This window comes from Trichechus manatus, unplaced genomic scaffold (genome assembly GCF_000243295.1).
Source record: "Trichechus manatus latirostris isolate Lorelei unplaced genomic scaffold, TriManLat1.0 scaffold00008, whole genome shotgun sequence".
Classification (NCBI taxonomy): Eukaryota; Metazoa; Chordata; class Mammalia; order Sirenia; family Trichechidae; genus Trichechus; species Trichechus manatus.
The window spans coordinates 849,295-866,270 of record NW_004443944.1 but is presented as its reverse complement, the minus strand read 5'-3'; the positions used below and the strand labels follow the sequence as shown (position 1 = coordinate 866,270).

The window sequence follows — 16,976 nt, the reverse complement described above, 5'->3', positions numbered from 1 at the left end:
CCTCCCCTTCCCTCTCCCATCCTCTCCCTCTCCCCATCCCCTCCTTCCCCTACCTCTACAGCCTTGGAGTTGGGGGCTGCTCCTCTTGGGTGGCACACATCAGACCTTTTTTTACAAGTAGGCCCCCATTTTTGGAAGGGCCACGGGGGAGCAGAAATGCTTCTTCCATTGCTGTTTCTCCTTGATGCTTGACAGAGGCTGTTTCCAAAACAGCCTTTCCAATCAAGTGCCCAGCACTCAGGGAGCCCCACATCCCTCCACAGGGTGCTGCAGGGTGAACAGGAGCAGAAGGCTCCATCCCTAGCCCTGAGGGTCTCCCAAGGGGGTGGGGGGAGCTTCTCTGACAGCCAAGTCCACTGTCTGTGGGGCTTCTGAACTCACTTTCTTCAGGTGTGAATTCTTGCTTCAGTCAAAAGGAAGGGGCTTTGTCCGCAGTGTCCAGGACTCGTACTCCCCCCTGCTCAGGTCCTGGGTGAGTTTCCTGCCTCTCTAGGGCCTATGGGGGTGGTCAGCGAGGGTCCCTCCCACCCTTGCTCTTCCTTGGACTTTGGCATAGATGTTCTCTGGCTCCTTCCAGGACCCACTGGAAGAACCAGGACACGCCACCCCCACAGGTGAGGGAGCTTTCCCTGGGCCCCTGCAGCCTGCACTGTGCTGAGGCCACTGAGTGTCTGAATCCTGCTGGACAGCAAGGGGAGCAAAGGCTGCCTGGCCTGGGCGGGAGGGCGCACCTCTGTTCTCTCTGCTCATCCCTCTGGGCACTGTCACCCTGAGTGCCCAGCATGGAGCGCCCTTGTCCCCCAAGGGGGAGCTGGGTGGACAGAGCACCCGGCCGAGGAGGGGGCCCTTTGGCAGCCCCTCTAGGAGGCCTCTGGGCTCAGTCAGGAGGCCTCTGGGCTCAGTCAGGAGACCTGGGACCTCGGTGCTGGAGGAGGAGGCAGCAGGCAGGGAGGGGCCGGGTGATGGGCACCGCCATCATTGCCCTGTACACGCCTTCCCCACGCCCGACTCTTGTGAACTGCCCACAGCTCCTGTCCACGGGGGCCTAGATCTGCCTACACTCAGAAGGGACAGCCACCTTGAGGGCACTGAGGACTCAGGTTTGGGTGGGACCCTGAGGTAGGGGTCTGCTCTTCCACCTGGGGGCAGGGTGGGTGGAAGGGGAGGGCAGAGGCCGCCAGCTGGGTCAGAGGGGTGGGGGCAGTGTCCAGACCTGGGATGGGCAGTGTGCTCCTCACCCCGCCCCCCCCCCCCCCCCCCCCGGCGGCAGCTCTCTGGAATGGAAACAAGACCCATAGCTCCTCTGTGTCCTCTCCTGGCCAGATGGGCCAAATGCCTCCCCCCGCCCCCCCCCCCCGCCCCCAGGAGCCGAGAGCACCGAGGAGCAGCTGAGGCGCCTGCGGCAGGAGCGCACCTGCAAGGTGTGCCTGGACCGCGAGGTGGGCGTGGTCTTCGTGCCCTGCGGCCACCTGGTCTGCACTGAGTGCGCCCCCAACCTGCGCCTGTGCCCCATCTGCCGGGCGCCTATCCGTAGCTGCGTCCGCACCTTTCTGTCCTAGGCCAGGTGAGCGCCACGGGGCGGCCCTCGGTGCCTGGGAAACCCAGTCCAATCCTCCGTCAGACCCAGAGGGGCCTCCGCCAGCAGCTTTCTCCCCGCCCAGGCCCCCGTAAGGGGACCTGTTGGGAAGGGTGGCCGTGCCCTGAGCAAATTCTGAGCAGCTCGCAAGCTCGGCCACTCCGCGGAGCGTGGCAGCATCCCTGACTCCTCCGCGGGCCCCGTGTGGGCCCCGCAGGCCTCGCTGCACCCCCGCCCTCCCGAGAGATCCGGACGCTTCTGAGTCCTCAACACGCCCGATTGGTCCCGCCCCCTGATTGGCCCCGCCCCCTGATTGGCCCCACCCCCTGATTGGCTCCTACGATCCCTTTGCTGGCCTCTGCCCGCCCCTGTGGTGCAGATGGGGATCCGTCTTCCCCGGGCGCTGAGGCTGGAGGAAATCCATGGATTGGGGGGCGGGGGGGCATGAACTTCTTATCAGTGATTATTACCGAAGCGGGCTGCACGTTGCTAAGGACAGGTGTGGGGCCTTCTCTGTCTTCCGGGGTGGGGAGTGGAGGGACCACCATCGCTGGGCGGTCCCTGGGGGCTGAGGCCCTGGCTGGGTAGATAAGCCCCTGGGAGCCCCTGACTCCCCTGCCCCCTCTCCGTCCAGCGCTCAGCCGGGGCCCAGCAGCTGCCAAGGGCCTTCCCTTCGGACCACGGAGTGGGTATGAGTTCCTGCCTCGGGGTCCGCTGAGGACGCTGAACGGGCGACCAGAGCTGACCAGCCCTGACTCCAGGACAGCCGCCGAGGCCGGAGGAGGGGGCGTGGACGGGTGGGGAGGGGTAGTTTTACTGTACTCAGTCTGGGCATTTTGAAGATTCTCAATAAAGTGAAAGTTTTTCCCGGCGGCTCCGCGGCCCTGTCTTCGCCGCTCTTCACCAGCAGGGGACAGCACCAAGGGCTCGGGGATTCCAGCCATTTCCCCAAACCCCACCATTGAGGGCTCTCGCCTCGGGACCCCCTCACCGTCCCAGTCCCTATCCTTCCAGCATTTTAGGGACTTTGAGAACTGCCGCTTCCAGGGCCACTTCTGACACCAGACTCCAGCATTACGGCCAGACTGCTGGAGGAGGGCTCCGTGTTTTCGTCTACTTGGCTGCCTAGGGGGTTCTATTTCACTAGATCTTTTTCGGAACCCCATACCCCAGTGTCACAATACACCCCCTGTGCTGGGGACCGAGCCTCAGTCTCCGGCACCCCTGGCTCAACCCACAGTGGGAAAACATGCGCCAGGCAGCGTGAGGCGTGTCAATGGGCCCTGCGGCCGTGGGTGCGACCACGTGCGCTCACACCCACCCACACAGGGTGCACCCTCCTGGCTCTCTGACCCCCTGGCCAGCACCCCAGCAACTCGCACTGCACAGAGCACCACAGGACGGGGCTCAGACAGCAGTCCCCAGCCTGGTGTCCTACTGGTGGCAACCAGGGGCCAGTGGTGGGAGGAGAGCAAGGGACGTGTTTTTTTCTCTTCTTTTATCCTGTGCCTTGTTTTCTTTTTCTTTTGAAAAAAGAAATTACAAAATCTTTCAAAGTTGCAGCGGCCACAGCCCTGCCCTGCCACCGTCGCTGATGTCCAGCCATTTGAACTGGCTGAGGCCTGAGGGGAAGGGGATGTTCTGGGCAGGGAGGCGAGGGGTCTGCAGCCTGAGTCCCCCAGTGGTGGGCCGTGGGTGGCGGTGGTCACAGTCTGAGCCAGGAAGTCACAGCAGCTTGGATGCTTCCTCACTTACGCCGGCCTGTGGGGGACAAGGCAGGGGTCAGGGGTGCCAGCGGGGTGGCCACTGCCAGGGGCTGCTGTCCCCTCTCCCTCGGAGAGCTTGAAATCCAGGAGGGGGGGCTCCTGGCCATGTGACACAGGGCAGGGCTGGGCATTCTGGAAGGACTCGGCCCAGGTGTGGCCCCCGGCCGGGTCAGGCAGGGCCTTCTCCCAGGGAGCACCGGGGCCAGGGGCTGGAAGCAGAGTGAGGGGCTTCATCACTCTGGGTCACTGTCCTCCTGCCCCCAGCCTCCTAGATGGAGGTAAAACCCCCAAAGGCCCACCCAGTCTGGGGGGCTCTGCCCACCCAGCCCCCCAGGCAGCACGGAGGGAGCCTCCTTCAGAGGTCTGGGTGCCCAGCTGTTAGCACCGGTGAACGCTGCCTAGGCTGGGGGCTGGTGAGGGCTGTCCCCTTTCAAGGTCCCTGTTTCCTCATCTGTAACGAGAGGTGGACCCCTGCCACCTCTGAGGGCCCTGAACCCACAGAATAGAAGGGCCAAAGCACTGGGCGCAGCCACAGGCTTTACCGAGTGGACCGCCAGGCCCCCCTTCTGAGCCCCACGTTCAGCAGAACACACAGGCAGAGCCAGGTGACGAAGACTTGCTCAGAAGAGCAGACCCCGCGGCCTGGGGTGGGCAACGCCATAGACACTGCCTTTCGGGAAAGAAGTCTGAACCTCAAGGACAGGAGACTACACCCCAACTTTCTAGCCATGGTGAGACCTGGAGACTCGCATGTCATCCTCCTTGCCTCCTGGGGCCACCCCAGACCCTTTGCACAAAGCAGGCTCAGCGCCGACTCTGCTAATGTGACTCCTACAGACTTGTCCTCTCCTGTTGGAGTCTGAGCTCCATGGGGAGCCCTCAGTGACCCCCTATGCCCAACCCAGAGCCTGGCATGAAAGTGAAAAGGGTGGGTGGGTGGATGGATGGATGGATGGAAAGATGGACAGAGGGCGACACCTGATTGAGGCTCCCCAAGAGCGGAGCCTAGTGGCCGAGAGTAACCCCACTGGGTAGGCCCTGCCATGGAGGAGCCCCACTGTCCATACTTACAAGTGCGCCTGCTTGAACAAGAGGTGGGAAGGTTTTTCACTGACATGGTAGAGAGGAGATGGATCAAATCCACCAATGAAATCAACTGAAAGAAATCAAGACCCAAATGAAACCCCAATGATGGAAGAGATGGCAGGATGGAGGACAACGCAGCTGCAGGATGCTTCCTGTGGTGACGGCAGAAACAGGAGCGACGGGACCCTCGGGGGAGGACAGATACCCCCAACCCCTCCCCAAGTTCAGAACTCCAGACTCTGCCTGGCGCCCGAGGGGTCTCTCTCTGGAGATGAAATAGTGCTAGGATTTAAACAGATTGAAACAAGGGGCATGGGTCGCAGCCCCGGGCACGTGGGGATCCTCAGACATGACCAGTGGGACGGAGCAGGGATGAGCATCGATGCTTGGAGACCGGGTGGGGGCGGGGCCCAGGCTGCTCTCCAAGGCACACCCCCACCACACATGTTCGCAAACATCCATCATGCACCTGGTGGGAGGCTATGGCTGGGGTACGCTGGTGGGTAACTGGGGCATGCTGGTGGGTCGTCAGGGCATGATGATGGGTGGCCAGGTGTGCTGGTGGGTGGCCGGCTGAGCTGGTGGGTGGTCAGATTGAGCTGGTGGGTGGCCAGGTTGAGCTAGTAGGTGGCCAAGTAAGCTGGTGGCTGAGCAGCGGGTGGGTGGCCACAGAAGCCGGGCACATTTGATGCATTTCTCCCCTTAAGCCACTTGAATGCAATGGAAACGCAAAGCCCAGTTGGCTTCTTTCCCAGCAGCCAGGGTGGTCCTAGCTTCACGAGCCCCTGTGCTTACGACAAGCGGAGGGGGCGTGCTCTTGGAGCCTCCCACGGGGTGGGGGGCAAGCCCAGGCTCTCGACTGTGGGGTGTCATTTGCACACAAAGACTCCCTACCCCATGGCCTCCTGACTCTTGGGCACAGATGGCTATGAATGCTCGAGTCTGACCCCTGGGAGGGCTCCATCCCTGGGTGCTGATTCTGACCCCTGGGAGGGCTCCATCCCTGGGTGCTGATTCTGACCCCTGGGAGGGCTCCATCCCTGGGTGCTGATTCTGACCCCTGGGAGGGCTCCATCCCTGGGTGCTGATTCTGACCCTGCAAGGTTCCCTCTGTGGGAGTCGGTTCTGACCCCCAGAAGGTTCCCGTCACGGGGCCCTCAGCCGGGTTCCCACCTCCCCACACCACCCCCCTTGTCCTACTCTGCAGGGTCTCTGCAGGGTGTTAACAACTTCACATTGAAACCGGAAGAAAGAATGGAGGGAATTAAAATGCTGCCAGAGGGCCCAGGCCTGGGGGCATGACTGCACATGAGGGCCCCAGGGCCCAAGCCTGATGGTATGTGAGGCCCCCAGGGCCCCTCTTTCCACCAGCAGCCCTGAGGGGAGGAGAAGAGGGAGCCCAGCTGTCCTTCCCTTCTCAGGCCTACAGAATCAAACGAGGACCCACTGGGGACGGGGCAGCCTGACCAAAGAGGGAAGGGGCAAAAGGAAGACTGAGGACCACCATCCCGCTGCCTGCCCTCAGCCTCCCTCCCTCCCCCTGACCAGGCCTGGGGGACCCCCACATCCGGCTTGGGTGGGCGGCTGCTTACTCACAGCTGTCCTCCCCCTCCGTAAGCACGCTGACCACGTAGCAGGCGTAGACAAACCCCGCGAGCTGAAAGACACAGAGCAGAGTCCGGATGAGACCCGCCCACCAGGTGAGCTCGCAGGGCTGAGGGCAGAGGTCACCATGTCCCCAACCACAGGTCACGGGCTCCTGGGCCTTGGTTTCCCTGTCTGGCTCTGAAGTCCCAGATACAGTTCAGGCTTCTCCAGCGGGGCCTGACGAGAGGCTTGGTGAGCTAGGTGAGGGCTGGCCAGTGTGTGAGGGGGTCCTTGGAGGGGAGGCGGTGCAGGGAGAGGCCCTCGGAGAGGGAGACCACGCGGAGCCTGGGCTGTGGAGCCTGGAGCTGGCCGTGGTGCTGAAACGCTCAGCCCTGCAGCGACACTCTGTGGAGGGTACTACTGCCCTCATTTCACAGGGGAGAAAATCGAGGCACAGAGAGGTTGAGTGGCCCGTCTGGGGCCAGGGCAGCGCTGAGCCCCCCAACCCCAACTTCATATTTCCTGGGGGTGGGTGTGGGGGACGGGAGCAACGGGGATCCCAGTGCAGAGGCTCCCTGTGTGGGAGGAAAGCAGGAGGAGAATCTCTGGGGGCCAGCCCCCTCCCTGACTGTCACTCCCTGGTGACAAGCCCCCTCCCACTGCACCCCCGGCCCGCCGGCCACGCTCACCGCCACCAGGACCTGAAGGGCGCTGTGCAAGGCCTCTATGTAACGGTGCTCCAGGGTGCAGCCACTGCCTGACAACAGGGCCTGGTGGTCCAGGAGCCTAAGGCTGGTGGGCAGCACCTCCTCAGGCACACAGCCTGGCCCGTGCTCGCGCCACCAGGAGCGGTGCTGGGAGAGGTTGAAGGTCAGGAGCTGGCTGTCCTGGGGCGAGGGAAGGACGGGTTAGCGCTGGGCCGCGGACACCCCCACCCACCCCAGCCCAGCCGGGGCTAGTGAGCAAGCTGTGGAAGATGGTCCTGCCTGCCCCGTCACTCACCTTCGAGAGGCCCCCCACTTCCAGGTAGAAGCAGATGATGAAGACATTCCAGGTGACCCAGGCAGCCGCCCACACAGCGTACTGCCGAGGTGAGAGGGGAGGGCGGTGGTTAAACTCTGCTCTTCACGGAGGGGGGACCCACCTGCTTCATCAACACCCTCAGGGAGACTCCGACGGTCCGAGGCCTATCTGAGGGCCCCAGGCTGCCAGCTTGTGGGTAAGCAGCAATGCTCGCAAGGAAGCCCCGGCAGTCGGTCCGGGAGAACCATCTCCAGAAATAGCAGCCCTCACCAAGGACAGCGTGGCCATCCAAGGGGCCAGTGACCAGGGCACAGTGGCCTTAACTGCAGAGCATGGGGAAGGGCCCCTTGCCCCTGGGAGACGGGGAGGACCCTAGGCCACCACCCGCCCCACGGGCCACTCCTGTTCCTGCAGATCCCCACCTGCAAACAGCCCAGCCCCCCCCCAACCCCAGAAGACGTGTTACTGGCTTCAGAGTCCTTCACTGGAACGGCCGGCCTCGTCCCCTCTGCCCTCCTGCTACCCGGAGACAAGGGCGGAGCCTGGACTGAGCCCTTCTCTCTCCTGGGCCAGTGAGCTCCGAGGGCCAGGAGGGCTGGAGCAGGTCCTGCCTGTGCCTGTGGGCAGGGCTTTCCCTTTTCTGGTGTCCCTTTTCCCTCTGGGGTCGACAAGGGAGACCTCACGTTTGCAGGAAAACCTGCCTACAAAATGAAGAGTGGACCCCCTGCCCCACCAGAGGCTCCTCCTGGTCTCGCAGTGGCCAAGCCCAGTGCTCCTGGCCTCACCAGGGGATTGAACAAGTTCTCCTCCTCTGTGGGGTCAGTGGTGGCCACTGCAGGGATAGAGCAGGGGCGGGGGCAGGACCAGAGTGAGAGCGAGCCCGCGTTGGTGTTCCACTGACAGCAGGGATGCTGGCAATGACAGAGTGGACGGGGTTTCCCCTAGAAGGGCCCAGACAGGAGCAGCAACAGCTCAGCATCTTCTCGGCCAGAGTCTCCAATCGTGGCCCACTGCCCACCTTTGTAAATAAACCTTTGTTGTCACACAGCCACACCCATTCATTTCTGTATCGTCTGTGGCTGCTTTTGTGCCCAGACAGCAGAGCTGAGTAGTTTGGGCAGAAACCGCGTAGCCTGCAAAGCTGAAAATGTCTACTCTCTGGGCCCTTACAGAGAAGTCTGCCAACCCCTGATCTGCATAAATTACTTTATCTCCACAAATGAAAGCATCGCACAGATCACAGCAAAACTTCCCTTCTCCGCGGTGGGAGGGCAGAGTGTGAGGGGGTGGGCTGGGCTTACACCTGCCCTTTGTCAGCTGGAAGGCTCTCTGCATCTTGGTTTACCCCTGTGTAAAGCAGGTTCACACCAGCATGCACATCCCCTGGCTACTGAGCAGATGATTTAGTGAAGGCCTGGGAAGTGCCCGTGCCTTCTCAGAATATGTAGCGGCTCCCAGAAACCACTTTCTAAATCAGGATTCTAGCCGCCCACTGTCCAAAGGCTCTGGCCTGGCACCCTGGGACAGACAGCGTGGGGACAGAAACACTGTGTTCTGCGGCTCCCAGGACAGACAGGCAGGACTTCGCTGGTGGACTCACCGTGACAACGTAGCGTGGCCGGTACTGAACCGTGCCGAAGAGCCCCAGGATGACAAGGACAATGTGGATGAAGTTGGCCAGGATGGGCGCCCACTGGTAGCCAAGGAAGTCAAACACCTGCCTCTCCAGCGCTGTGACCTGGGGCAGCAGCAAGCGGGTGAGGGCGGCACACCTCCATGGCGTCCCTCCGACGCCCCCCACCCCGCCTGCCCCGTCCCTCAGTGAGGAGCTGGCCGTGCCGACTCACAGGACCCTGTGCACTCATCCCACCAGGTAGCCAGGGCGCCCACCACATCCAGACTTTACCTACAGGGCCCCCTAGACAAACCCACCAGCCCAGCGGTCCCGCCAGGTGCTCCAAAAGGAGCCCTCAAACCTTCCGTCTCACAAGACCCTCCCTCCAGCAGGCCCGCCCTCCTTGTCCTCAGGCTCCTCCTCTGGGAAACGGAACACACTGGTACAGCTGCACGGGGCTGCAGGACCACACAGTGGCCTGCATGGTGCCAAGTGCAGAGCATGAGGCACAGGGCGTGGGGTGCAGGGTGCAGGGTGTGGGGCGCAGGGTGCAGGGCACAGGGTGTGGGGCATGGGGCACGGGGTTCAGGGCACAGAGAACAGGGCACTTGGACTCCTGACCAGCCTCCAGGAGCAGCTGCTGTGTCACAGTGTCACTCCCCAGGGCACGGTGCCAGCTGCGTGGAATGGCGGGGTGGGGGGGATGTGGGGGACAGCTGTTTCCAGGAAACCTTGGAGTGGGGGATATTCTGAGCATGTCCCAAGGGCTGGGGTCCACCCTAGGAGACAGCTGTGGGCCGCTTGGGGAGGAAAGCACAGGCCAGCGGAAGCTCTCCGTGTGTGTTACTGTCCCGCCCGGGTGCTGGCCGCTGTCTCTCACTGTCCAACCCTGCGGGCCTGTAACCCACCTGCTCAGGCAGGGTTCCCTCATCTCACCTCAAACAGCAAACCCCCAGCACAGCAGGAACGCTGGGCTTAACCTTCCACCTCTAAGTGAGGGCTTCACGCTCACGGCTCAGGTTGGAATAGGAAGCTCGGATGGGGCACGGGGTTCATACCCGGGACTCTCGCCCCATGGGAACAAGCTGAGCTCTGGGGCTGTCCCCAGGACCTGGGGCTGCACAGGCTTGTCACCTGTCTTCCCTCCTCTGCCCACACAGTGCAAGCCCCCCCTCCCCTGTGCCCAAAGCCAGGCCCCGAGGAGCCCATGGGGCGGCCTCCATGCCAGGTTTCCCAGGTCCACACTCACCCCTGCTCTTAGGGGCTCACTCACTCCCCTGGATCATGCGGCCAGCAGGACAGCCCCCACCCCACTGCTGTGGGACCCCCGGACCCTCCTGGTGGTTACGCTCAGTCTGGGCCCTGGGGGGCACTTCCCCTGGACTGGTCCCACGGGCGGTGTGCATGGATTTCAAACCTGCCTGGTGTTTACCCAACGTGACTGTGCCCCTGGGCGTCCCATCAACGCACCCACAAGAGGCACGGAGTCCGCAGCCCGAGGGCAGGACGCCAGCGCCCCTGGGAGGATGCCAGGGCCTTTGTGGGACCTGCCAGCGCTGATGTCAGGTTTCGCTTGCTAAGACAATCAGGTGCAAAACCATGGGCTAGAAGCCTCCCTTGCCTCCATTCCCGCTGCTGAAAATAAGCCCTAATTCCAGCCCTTCACCAAGGCCCAGACCCCCGGGAGGGCCCTGCTCACACACGGGGCACAGGCACTTCAGCTAGTGCCAGGGGAAGCTGGCGCCGCTCCTGAACACCAAGTCCTTTCTGTCAGACAGTGGCTTTTCTCCAGGGCTCTCACACCCCGCTGGAGAGAGGACACCCCGGGAGGGTGGGCCGTGCCAGCTGTTTACACTGAGACAAAGGTGGTGCCGCCAACCCCCCTGGGGGCAGGTGCGTCTGGGCCAGGGCAGGAGCTCTGGCCACAGCTCACGACCGACTGACCAAGGTGGGCGTAACAGGCAGCTGTAGCTGCGTAACAAACACAGGTTAATGGCTTAAACAATACCCTGTGTCATCACACAGACTTTGTGGGTCAAGAGTCCGGGCACATGCCAGCCGGGCCCTCTGCTCCAGGCTCACCAGACTGCAATCACAGTGTCGGCCCGGGTGGGCTCATCCAAGGCTGGGGCGCTCCTCCAGGCTCCCTGCTATTGGCAGAGGTCACCTCCTCCTGGGACTGAGGCCTCAGCTCCAGCTCCTGGAGGCCCCTGCCACCACAGCCTCCCCACCTGGCACCGTTTGTCTCCGAAGCCCACACGTTCCTGTCTGTGAATGGGCCTCATGGTGGCGGAAGGCTCTGTGCGTGCAGAAGAGGCTGAAACCCCGGGCTCAGCGCAGGACCCTCCTCAGGGCCAAGCACGTAGACAGTGGCCAAAATCGCCGTGACAACAAACAGAAGCCGACCCTCTCTCCACCCCTAAGCTTCCACACACAGACCCGCTCCTCACCCTCCAGGCGCCCCAGGGAATGTGGCCAGCCACGGAGAACCAACAGCAGCAGAGACAGCCAGTCAGACACACAGAAGGACCAGCCAGCCCGCCCAGAATTCCACAGCCCTGGCCGGGCATCAGGGTGGGAGGCCAGCATGGGAACGAGCACTTCAAAGCGCAGGACTGCCAGTGTGGGCAGCAGCTGTGACCCTCGAGAGGCTGGCTGTCACCTGGACACCTGGGACCCCATCATTCATTCCCTGAGTGATGCAGTCATTCATTCATGGGCCCCATATTGCCCAAGCACGTGCCATGTGCCAGGCTGGACACCACAGAGGACAGAGAGGTGCCCTCCACCTTGAGGAGTCCGCAGGGTGGTGGGGAGGGAGGTGGGTGAAATGGCATGTAAAATCACCCTTCCAGAAACAATGAGGCAGAGCGGGGTCCCAGGAAGTCTCTGAGGAGGCCGTGCTGACGCTCAGACCTCAGGTGAGATGGCCGCGACTTGTCAGGGGGCCAAGGAGGAGACAAGCAGTCTGTGCAGAGGTCCTGGGGCCGCTGCGTGTGGTCGGCTTAGGTGTGCAAGTGGGGGATGGGACTGGAGGGGGCAGGGCTCTGAGGACAGTGAGGACAGAAGTCCTCAGCTGTGAGAAACAGCAGATGGTCTCCAAGGACTTGGCTCGGGCACTTGTAGGGCCACCACTGCGGTCTGGGCTTCAGCCAACCTCACTTGACTTCCCTGAAAAGACCGACCTCAGGGCAGGCAGCCACCAGAGAAGGAGGATGCCAAGGCACGTCACCGAAAAGCAGGGGTTTAAGCCAGGAGCTCAGTGGAGAGGCCGCCAAGAACAGACATGGTGGGGCAGGGCGCCAGGATGGCTGAAGGGGGTCTCTGCTGGCCAGGATGTGGTGGGCTGCTGGTGATGCCAGAAGCCCTGGACCTTTCTGGAAGCAGCCTGATCCTGTCCGCATGCCTCACAGTTGGCAAGAGCAGAGCTTCAGGCTCAGGGTTGTTCGGAGCTGGGCTAGGGATTGCAGCTGTGACCTCCCTGCCTCCCAGGGGAGATGGGCAGAGCAAGTCGGCCGTGAAAGTCCCATAGCTCCTGGAAGAGGGTGGCATGGGGGCATAGCAGGGAGGCGGCTCAGCCCTCCTCGCCACTAAGACTGTGAGATGGGTCTACACAGGGCCCCTGGGAGCAGGGACAGGGGCACCGAATCAGGGCAGGCTCCCTAGAGGAGGTGACACCCAGGCTGAGTCCTGAAGTATGGGTAGGAGTTCGCCAGCTGGAGCTGTCGAGGAAACAGGCAGAGAGAACCACAGCGAGTCTCAGGCGGGTGTGAGAGGGCGGCGGGCAAAGTGGCGGCAGTTCTCACCCCAGGCTGAATTTTGCTCTAATGCCCATGCTTGGGCCCCACCCACACCAATAAGCCTGAACCTCAAGGCTGGGGCTGGACCTCTGGTTTTTAAAGGTTCCAGAGAAGGCGCTGGCAGGGCTTGCAGCTGGAGCAAAGAGGGGTCAGAGAAGAGGGGAGGGCTGAGGACAGCCGCGCAGAGGCCTAACTGGTGGGGGGGGTGGAGTAGACAGGTAGAGCACGTGCCCCAGCCTCGTCTGCGCCTGCGTGCCCCAGGTGGGCTCCAGCGAGCAGTTTATACCGGCCATCACAGCGTCCATCGCCAGCTGAGAGATCATTCAGCAATGTAACACTAATTGCCCTAGACGCAATTTTCCGTAGTCAGGCCCCTGCAGCCAGACCAGAGTCCCACCCCACCCTGTAGCTCCCTGGGCAGCTGGGACAGAACCTCAGGAGCCCACAGGTAACGTGTCTGCGGTACAGGCAGACGCTCGTCTATGACTTGCCATCCACCAGCAGGCCCTGCCCTGACACAAGGCCCGGGATTCCGGACTGAGCAACCACAGATCACGGCGGCTGGGTCAGCCTCCCTCAGGCAGCAGGGGACTTGCGCCCCCAGGGGAAGTGCCTGCCCAGGCCACTGGCCCAGCCTGGTTCTCCCTGGGGGATGCTGGCTGGACCGCTCCCCTCCCGTGCCCCAAGGAACGTGTAGGCTGTCTGTTCAGCACCCCACTGACCTCTGCAGAGACTGGGCCCTGGGCTGGGGGAGAGCTGAGTTCAGGACCCCAGGCCAAAGAGGGCCCCCACAAAGCCGCAGGCTCACAGGGCCGCTGACCCCCATCTGGCCCCGAGTATCTCCTCTTTCCCGGCACCGTGAGAGCAGGAACCTTCACTGGGTGTCCTGACGGGTTGGAGATGCCCCAGCCAGAGCACTGATAGGAGGGGCTGGGGGTCCCCACCTCACTTCCCACTCCCCGATATCAGAGGGGGCTCCCTTGTCTTCCCGTCCATCTAGACTGAGTTCCTGGCAGGCAGAGCTGGTGCCCTCCCAGCCATCCTGGAGGAGAGTGAGTGAACGGCCAGGGCAGAAGAGCTCAGCAGGGAAAACGGGGCAGCTCGGTAGCCACACCGACCCGAGAACAGGACAGTCAGTTCTCCCCCCCCCCCACCCCGGGGGATGGTGCTCCAGCCACGGGTCCACTGCCAACCTACGGCTGAGTCGGCACCCCTGGAGACCTGTCGGGATCAGCGACATCCCCACTGCGCAGCACTGGGCCCACATCACCCCCATGCTCCGCCTGCGCCCAGGTGCCTGAGACTGAGCTCCACGCTCACACACCCACACCCCCGGGCCTCAGTCCACATCACAGCCATCGAGGCGTGCCGGATTAGAGAGAACGGTGCCCCATCTTGGCCAGCTACCACGACCATTGTTGGCAAATGTGGGGTGCAGCCCCCCACCACCAAGAACCCCAGTGCCACAAGGGCCTTTCCACAGCCCGCACGTGGGGCACATATCCAGAATCCTGCCCTTCACCATCGACCCGGGAATCTCTGCTTCAACTATCCTCCAGCAAGGAGCTGAGGCTGCACAGCTGTCCTTGGGGTGTGACCTACCACGGAGAGTGGGCATGGACGCTCCTGACGGTCCAGCAGTGAGGGAGAGTCAGTTACGCCTAGGGCAGCCAGGAGCCTCCCTGCCTGCCTGGGCCACCTGTTCAAGGAATTTCCCTTCAAGCAGCCTGGTGCTGTGTCTGGAATAGGGAAGACCTCAGGCCTGGGCGGGGTGGCCAGCCATGGCCAGCTGGGACGGGACGGGCATCTGTTTAGTGCTTATGCCAGGGCCCCAAAGTCTCACTGTTGCAGGGCACCAGGGTGACATTCATGGGACAGCGAGCCTCTCGCAGAGATGGGTGCTGTCAGCTGAACTCAGGTGTCCATGGCGCCCAGTGACTTAGCTCTGGTGGCCCCCCCAGGCCCCTTGCTCCCTCTCTTGTCAATGTGATGGAGCCCGCCTGGGAAACAGTCCCCGCGGCGTCCATGCAGGCTACAAGCAGGCAAAGTTCACACTATTCTTCCGGGAAGGCTCCAGAAGAGGTGCTCAGCTCTTTGTCCCGTAGCCTGGTAACGAGAAAACTCTCACGCTTGTCACAAAAAGAAAGACAGCCGCAGGACTCCCTCCCCGCCCGCCCTGTGCTCCCCGCACACAGCGACCAGAGTACTGGGGGTGTCAGTTGGCTTTACTCCCCCCAGGCTGGACAGATGGCCCTCCACTTGGTCTCAGCAGAATAGGACACCTTTCACAGGCCCCACCGCATCAGAGTGCAGCTGTGCTCTGCCCTCCTGGGGCCACTGGCTGAGACTGGGCATCTGTGAGAAGCCCAGGTCGAGGGGAGCCCCGTTTTCCTCAAGTCGAGGGGACCCTTCTCCCCAGCTACAAGCAAACTTGCAGACGCCTGCCCGGCCCTGCCTGCCCTCACTGTCCACCATGGGGTTAAAATGGGCAGCATGACCCAGGCTGGTCCCTCCAAGCCCTGAGGTCACATTCGGCCCTGAGTCATCAGCACAGGGGACTCCCACATCTACCCCTCCCACCCAGCCAACCCTGAGTGCACCCCTCACCCCAAAGTCCACACTGAAGTCCCCACCATCTCAGAGCAGCTCTGCCTCCTGACATCCATACCCACCCTCTGCCACTTCCTACACTCCGAATCTCAGCGCCGGCCAGGGCGCCCTGTCCCTCACTCCCCGTCCCACCAGCCACTCCTGCCCTTTCCTTCCCCTTTCCTCTTTGGGCCCACAGCACATAGCAGCCCCTAAAGGGATTCCTGCCACCGAGGGGAGCCTCTTACTAAGGGTGGTGACACTACAGCTCCGAGACTTGCAGTGGCTTCCAGCGCCTCCACGGTCCGTAGAGCAGTCCTTGGGCCTCCCAGTCTCGGGGAGTGGCTCCAGGCTCTCTCTCCAGCCTGTCTGACCCCCACACACCCCCACACAAACCCTGCAGGCCGCTCTGCCCTACCTCCCTGTGTGTCCCCCACCCCAGCCCTTCACGGGCAGCATGGAGCTTTCCCGCCCCCAGGGGGCTCCTGGAGGTGCCTTCATTTGGGACAAGACGCTGTGAGGTGGTATGGATGGGCCCCCTCGCCAGTTCGTCGGGCAGGTCCCTGCGCCTAAGCAAAGGGCAGGACACCAAAGCCTGCCTGCACAGCCACCAATGCCCAAGGACTCCTCTAGTTAAGACGTCTTTTAAAACAGCCTCACCGTCCTTCCTGCGCCTCTTGCCAAGAAGGAGGAGGAAGCGTCGCTGCCCAGCTGAGCCCTCGGCACCCCCAGCCAATGTGCAGACACAAAGCCCTGTTTCCATTTTAAGATATGAGGCCCGGGAGCCCATCAGCATGCACGGCTAGGGAATCACCGGCCCAGGACCAGCACTGGCTGCAACCTTTGTTTAGCGGGTAGGTCCTCCTGGGCAAGCAGTGGGCTTGGGAATGGCCTTGGTTCCCAGAGCTCAGACTCCAGAATGGAAACCTGACCAAGAGACATCCAAGTTCTCTGACAAAGCTCTTCACCAGGGAGCCTCCAGCTAAATCCCCGGGCACAAAAGGCCTCGGAGATGCATCCCTGGCACCGGGTACTCCAGCCCTTCGCTCTCTATCTCACCAGGGTGAATGGGGGTCCACCTCCTCCAGCGTGGGCTGTGCCAGGGACCAGAAGAGCCACACTCGCACACTCAGAAGCCAGCACAGCCAGGTTCACACACAGGGGCCAGGCGCTTGCACCCCCACACTTGCAAACTCACAATCACCCCCAGGGGGGCGTCAGGTCTCAGGAACAGAACTTCTCCACTCTGTGGGCACCCGGCGCTGGCTCCAGTAAAAGGAACCCCCCCTCCCCCGAACACACGCACCAAGGCGCGTCTGGGCACACCCTCTGCACATACCCGGGGCCACACGAGCCTTCCGACACTGCACACCGCGCGCAGCAGCCCCGTTCCCGACGGAGCCGCGCCCACCCGGACTTCTTGAGCGCGGGCCGGGCTCCCCGGGCACCCACGGCGCAAGGCCCAAGTCCGAGGTGCGGGCAAGAGCAGGGTCCAGGCGCCCCACATCACCGTCACCCCGCCCCAAGGCTTTTGTTCCGCGCGGCCCCCTTCCATTCGCTTCTGGCACCTGTCCCCGCCGCTCCGGACCCCGCGGGCGGCCCCGCGCGCGCACAGACACACACCGGGAGGGGCCGATCAGAGTCAGGCACAGGGAACCGGCTCCCCACGCTCTCCCAGGTGGCGGCGAACTTTGGCCGCGGAAGCCGGAGGGTTCGGGCCACCTTCTCCCGGCGGCCGGCTGGAGGCTGGCGCTGGACCCAGCCGGGCGAATCCGGGGTGCGAGTCCGCGGGGACTGCAGGGGCGGAGGAGGGTCGGAGCCGCGACCGGGTCGCCACTCACCAGCTGGAAAGCGCAGAGGAAGATGAGCGTGCAGCGGCCAGTGCAGCGGCCCATCGTGCCGCCGCGCCCGCGGGCGCCCCTCCGTCGGTCTGG

General features: G+C 63.0%; 1 protein-coding gene across 1 annotated transcript; it reads right to left on the bottom strand.

Moving 5' to 3' along the window:
* Positions 1 to 4,409: 4,409 nt before the first annotated feature.
* On the bottom strand, positions 4,410 to 16,937 carry NKAIN4 (sodium/potassium transporting ATPase interacting 4). The gene is made up of 6 exons (XM_004370184.1): positions 16,884 to 16,937; positions 8,639 to 8,776; positions 7,018 to 7,098; positions 6,705 to 6,902; positions 6,025 to 6,085; positions 4,410 to 4,498 (listed from the first exon to the last, which is right to left on the bottom strand). The coding sequence occupies exons 1-6, from the start codon at positions 16,935 to 16,937 to the stop codon at positions 4,410 to 4,412; spliced, it is 621 nt and encodes a 206-aa protein (XP_004370241.1).
* Between the last annotated feature and the right edge of the window lie 39 nt (positions 16,938 to 16,976).

Excerpts from the sequence above, each read along its gene's own strand:
- NKAIN4 (XM_004370184.1), bottom strand. The coding sequence starts at position 16,937 with ATGGGCCGCTGCACTGGCCGCTGCACGCTCATCTTCCTCTGCGCTTTC. Across the intron at positions 7,099-8,638 it reads GGCCACGCTACGTTGTCACG|TACGCTGTGTGGGCGGCTGC; the intron begins GTGAGTCCACCA and ends TCACCTCGGCAG. Across the intron at positions 4,499-6,024 it reads TACGGAGGGGGAGGACAGCT|TTGATTTCATTGGTGGATTT; the intron begins GTGAGTAAGCAG and ends GATTTCTTTCAG.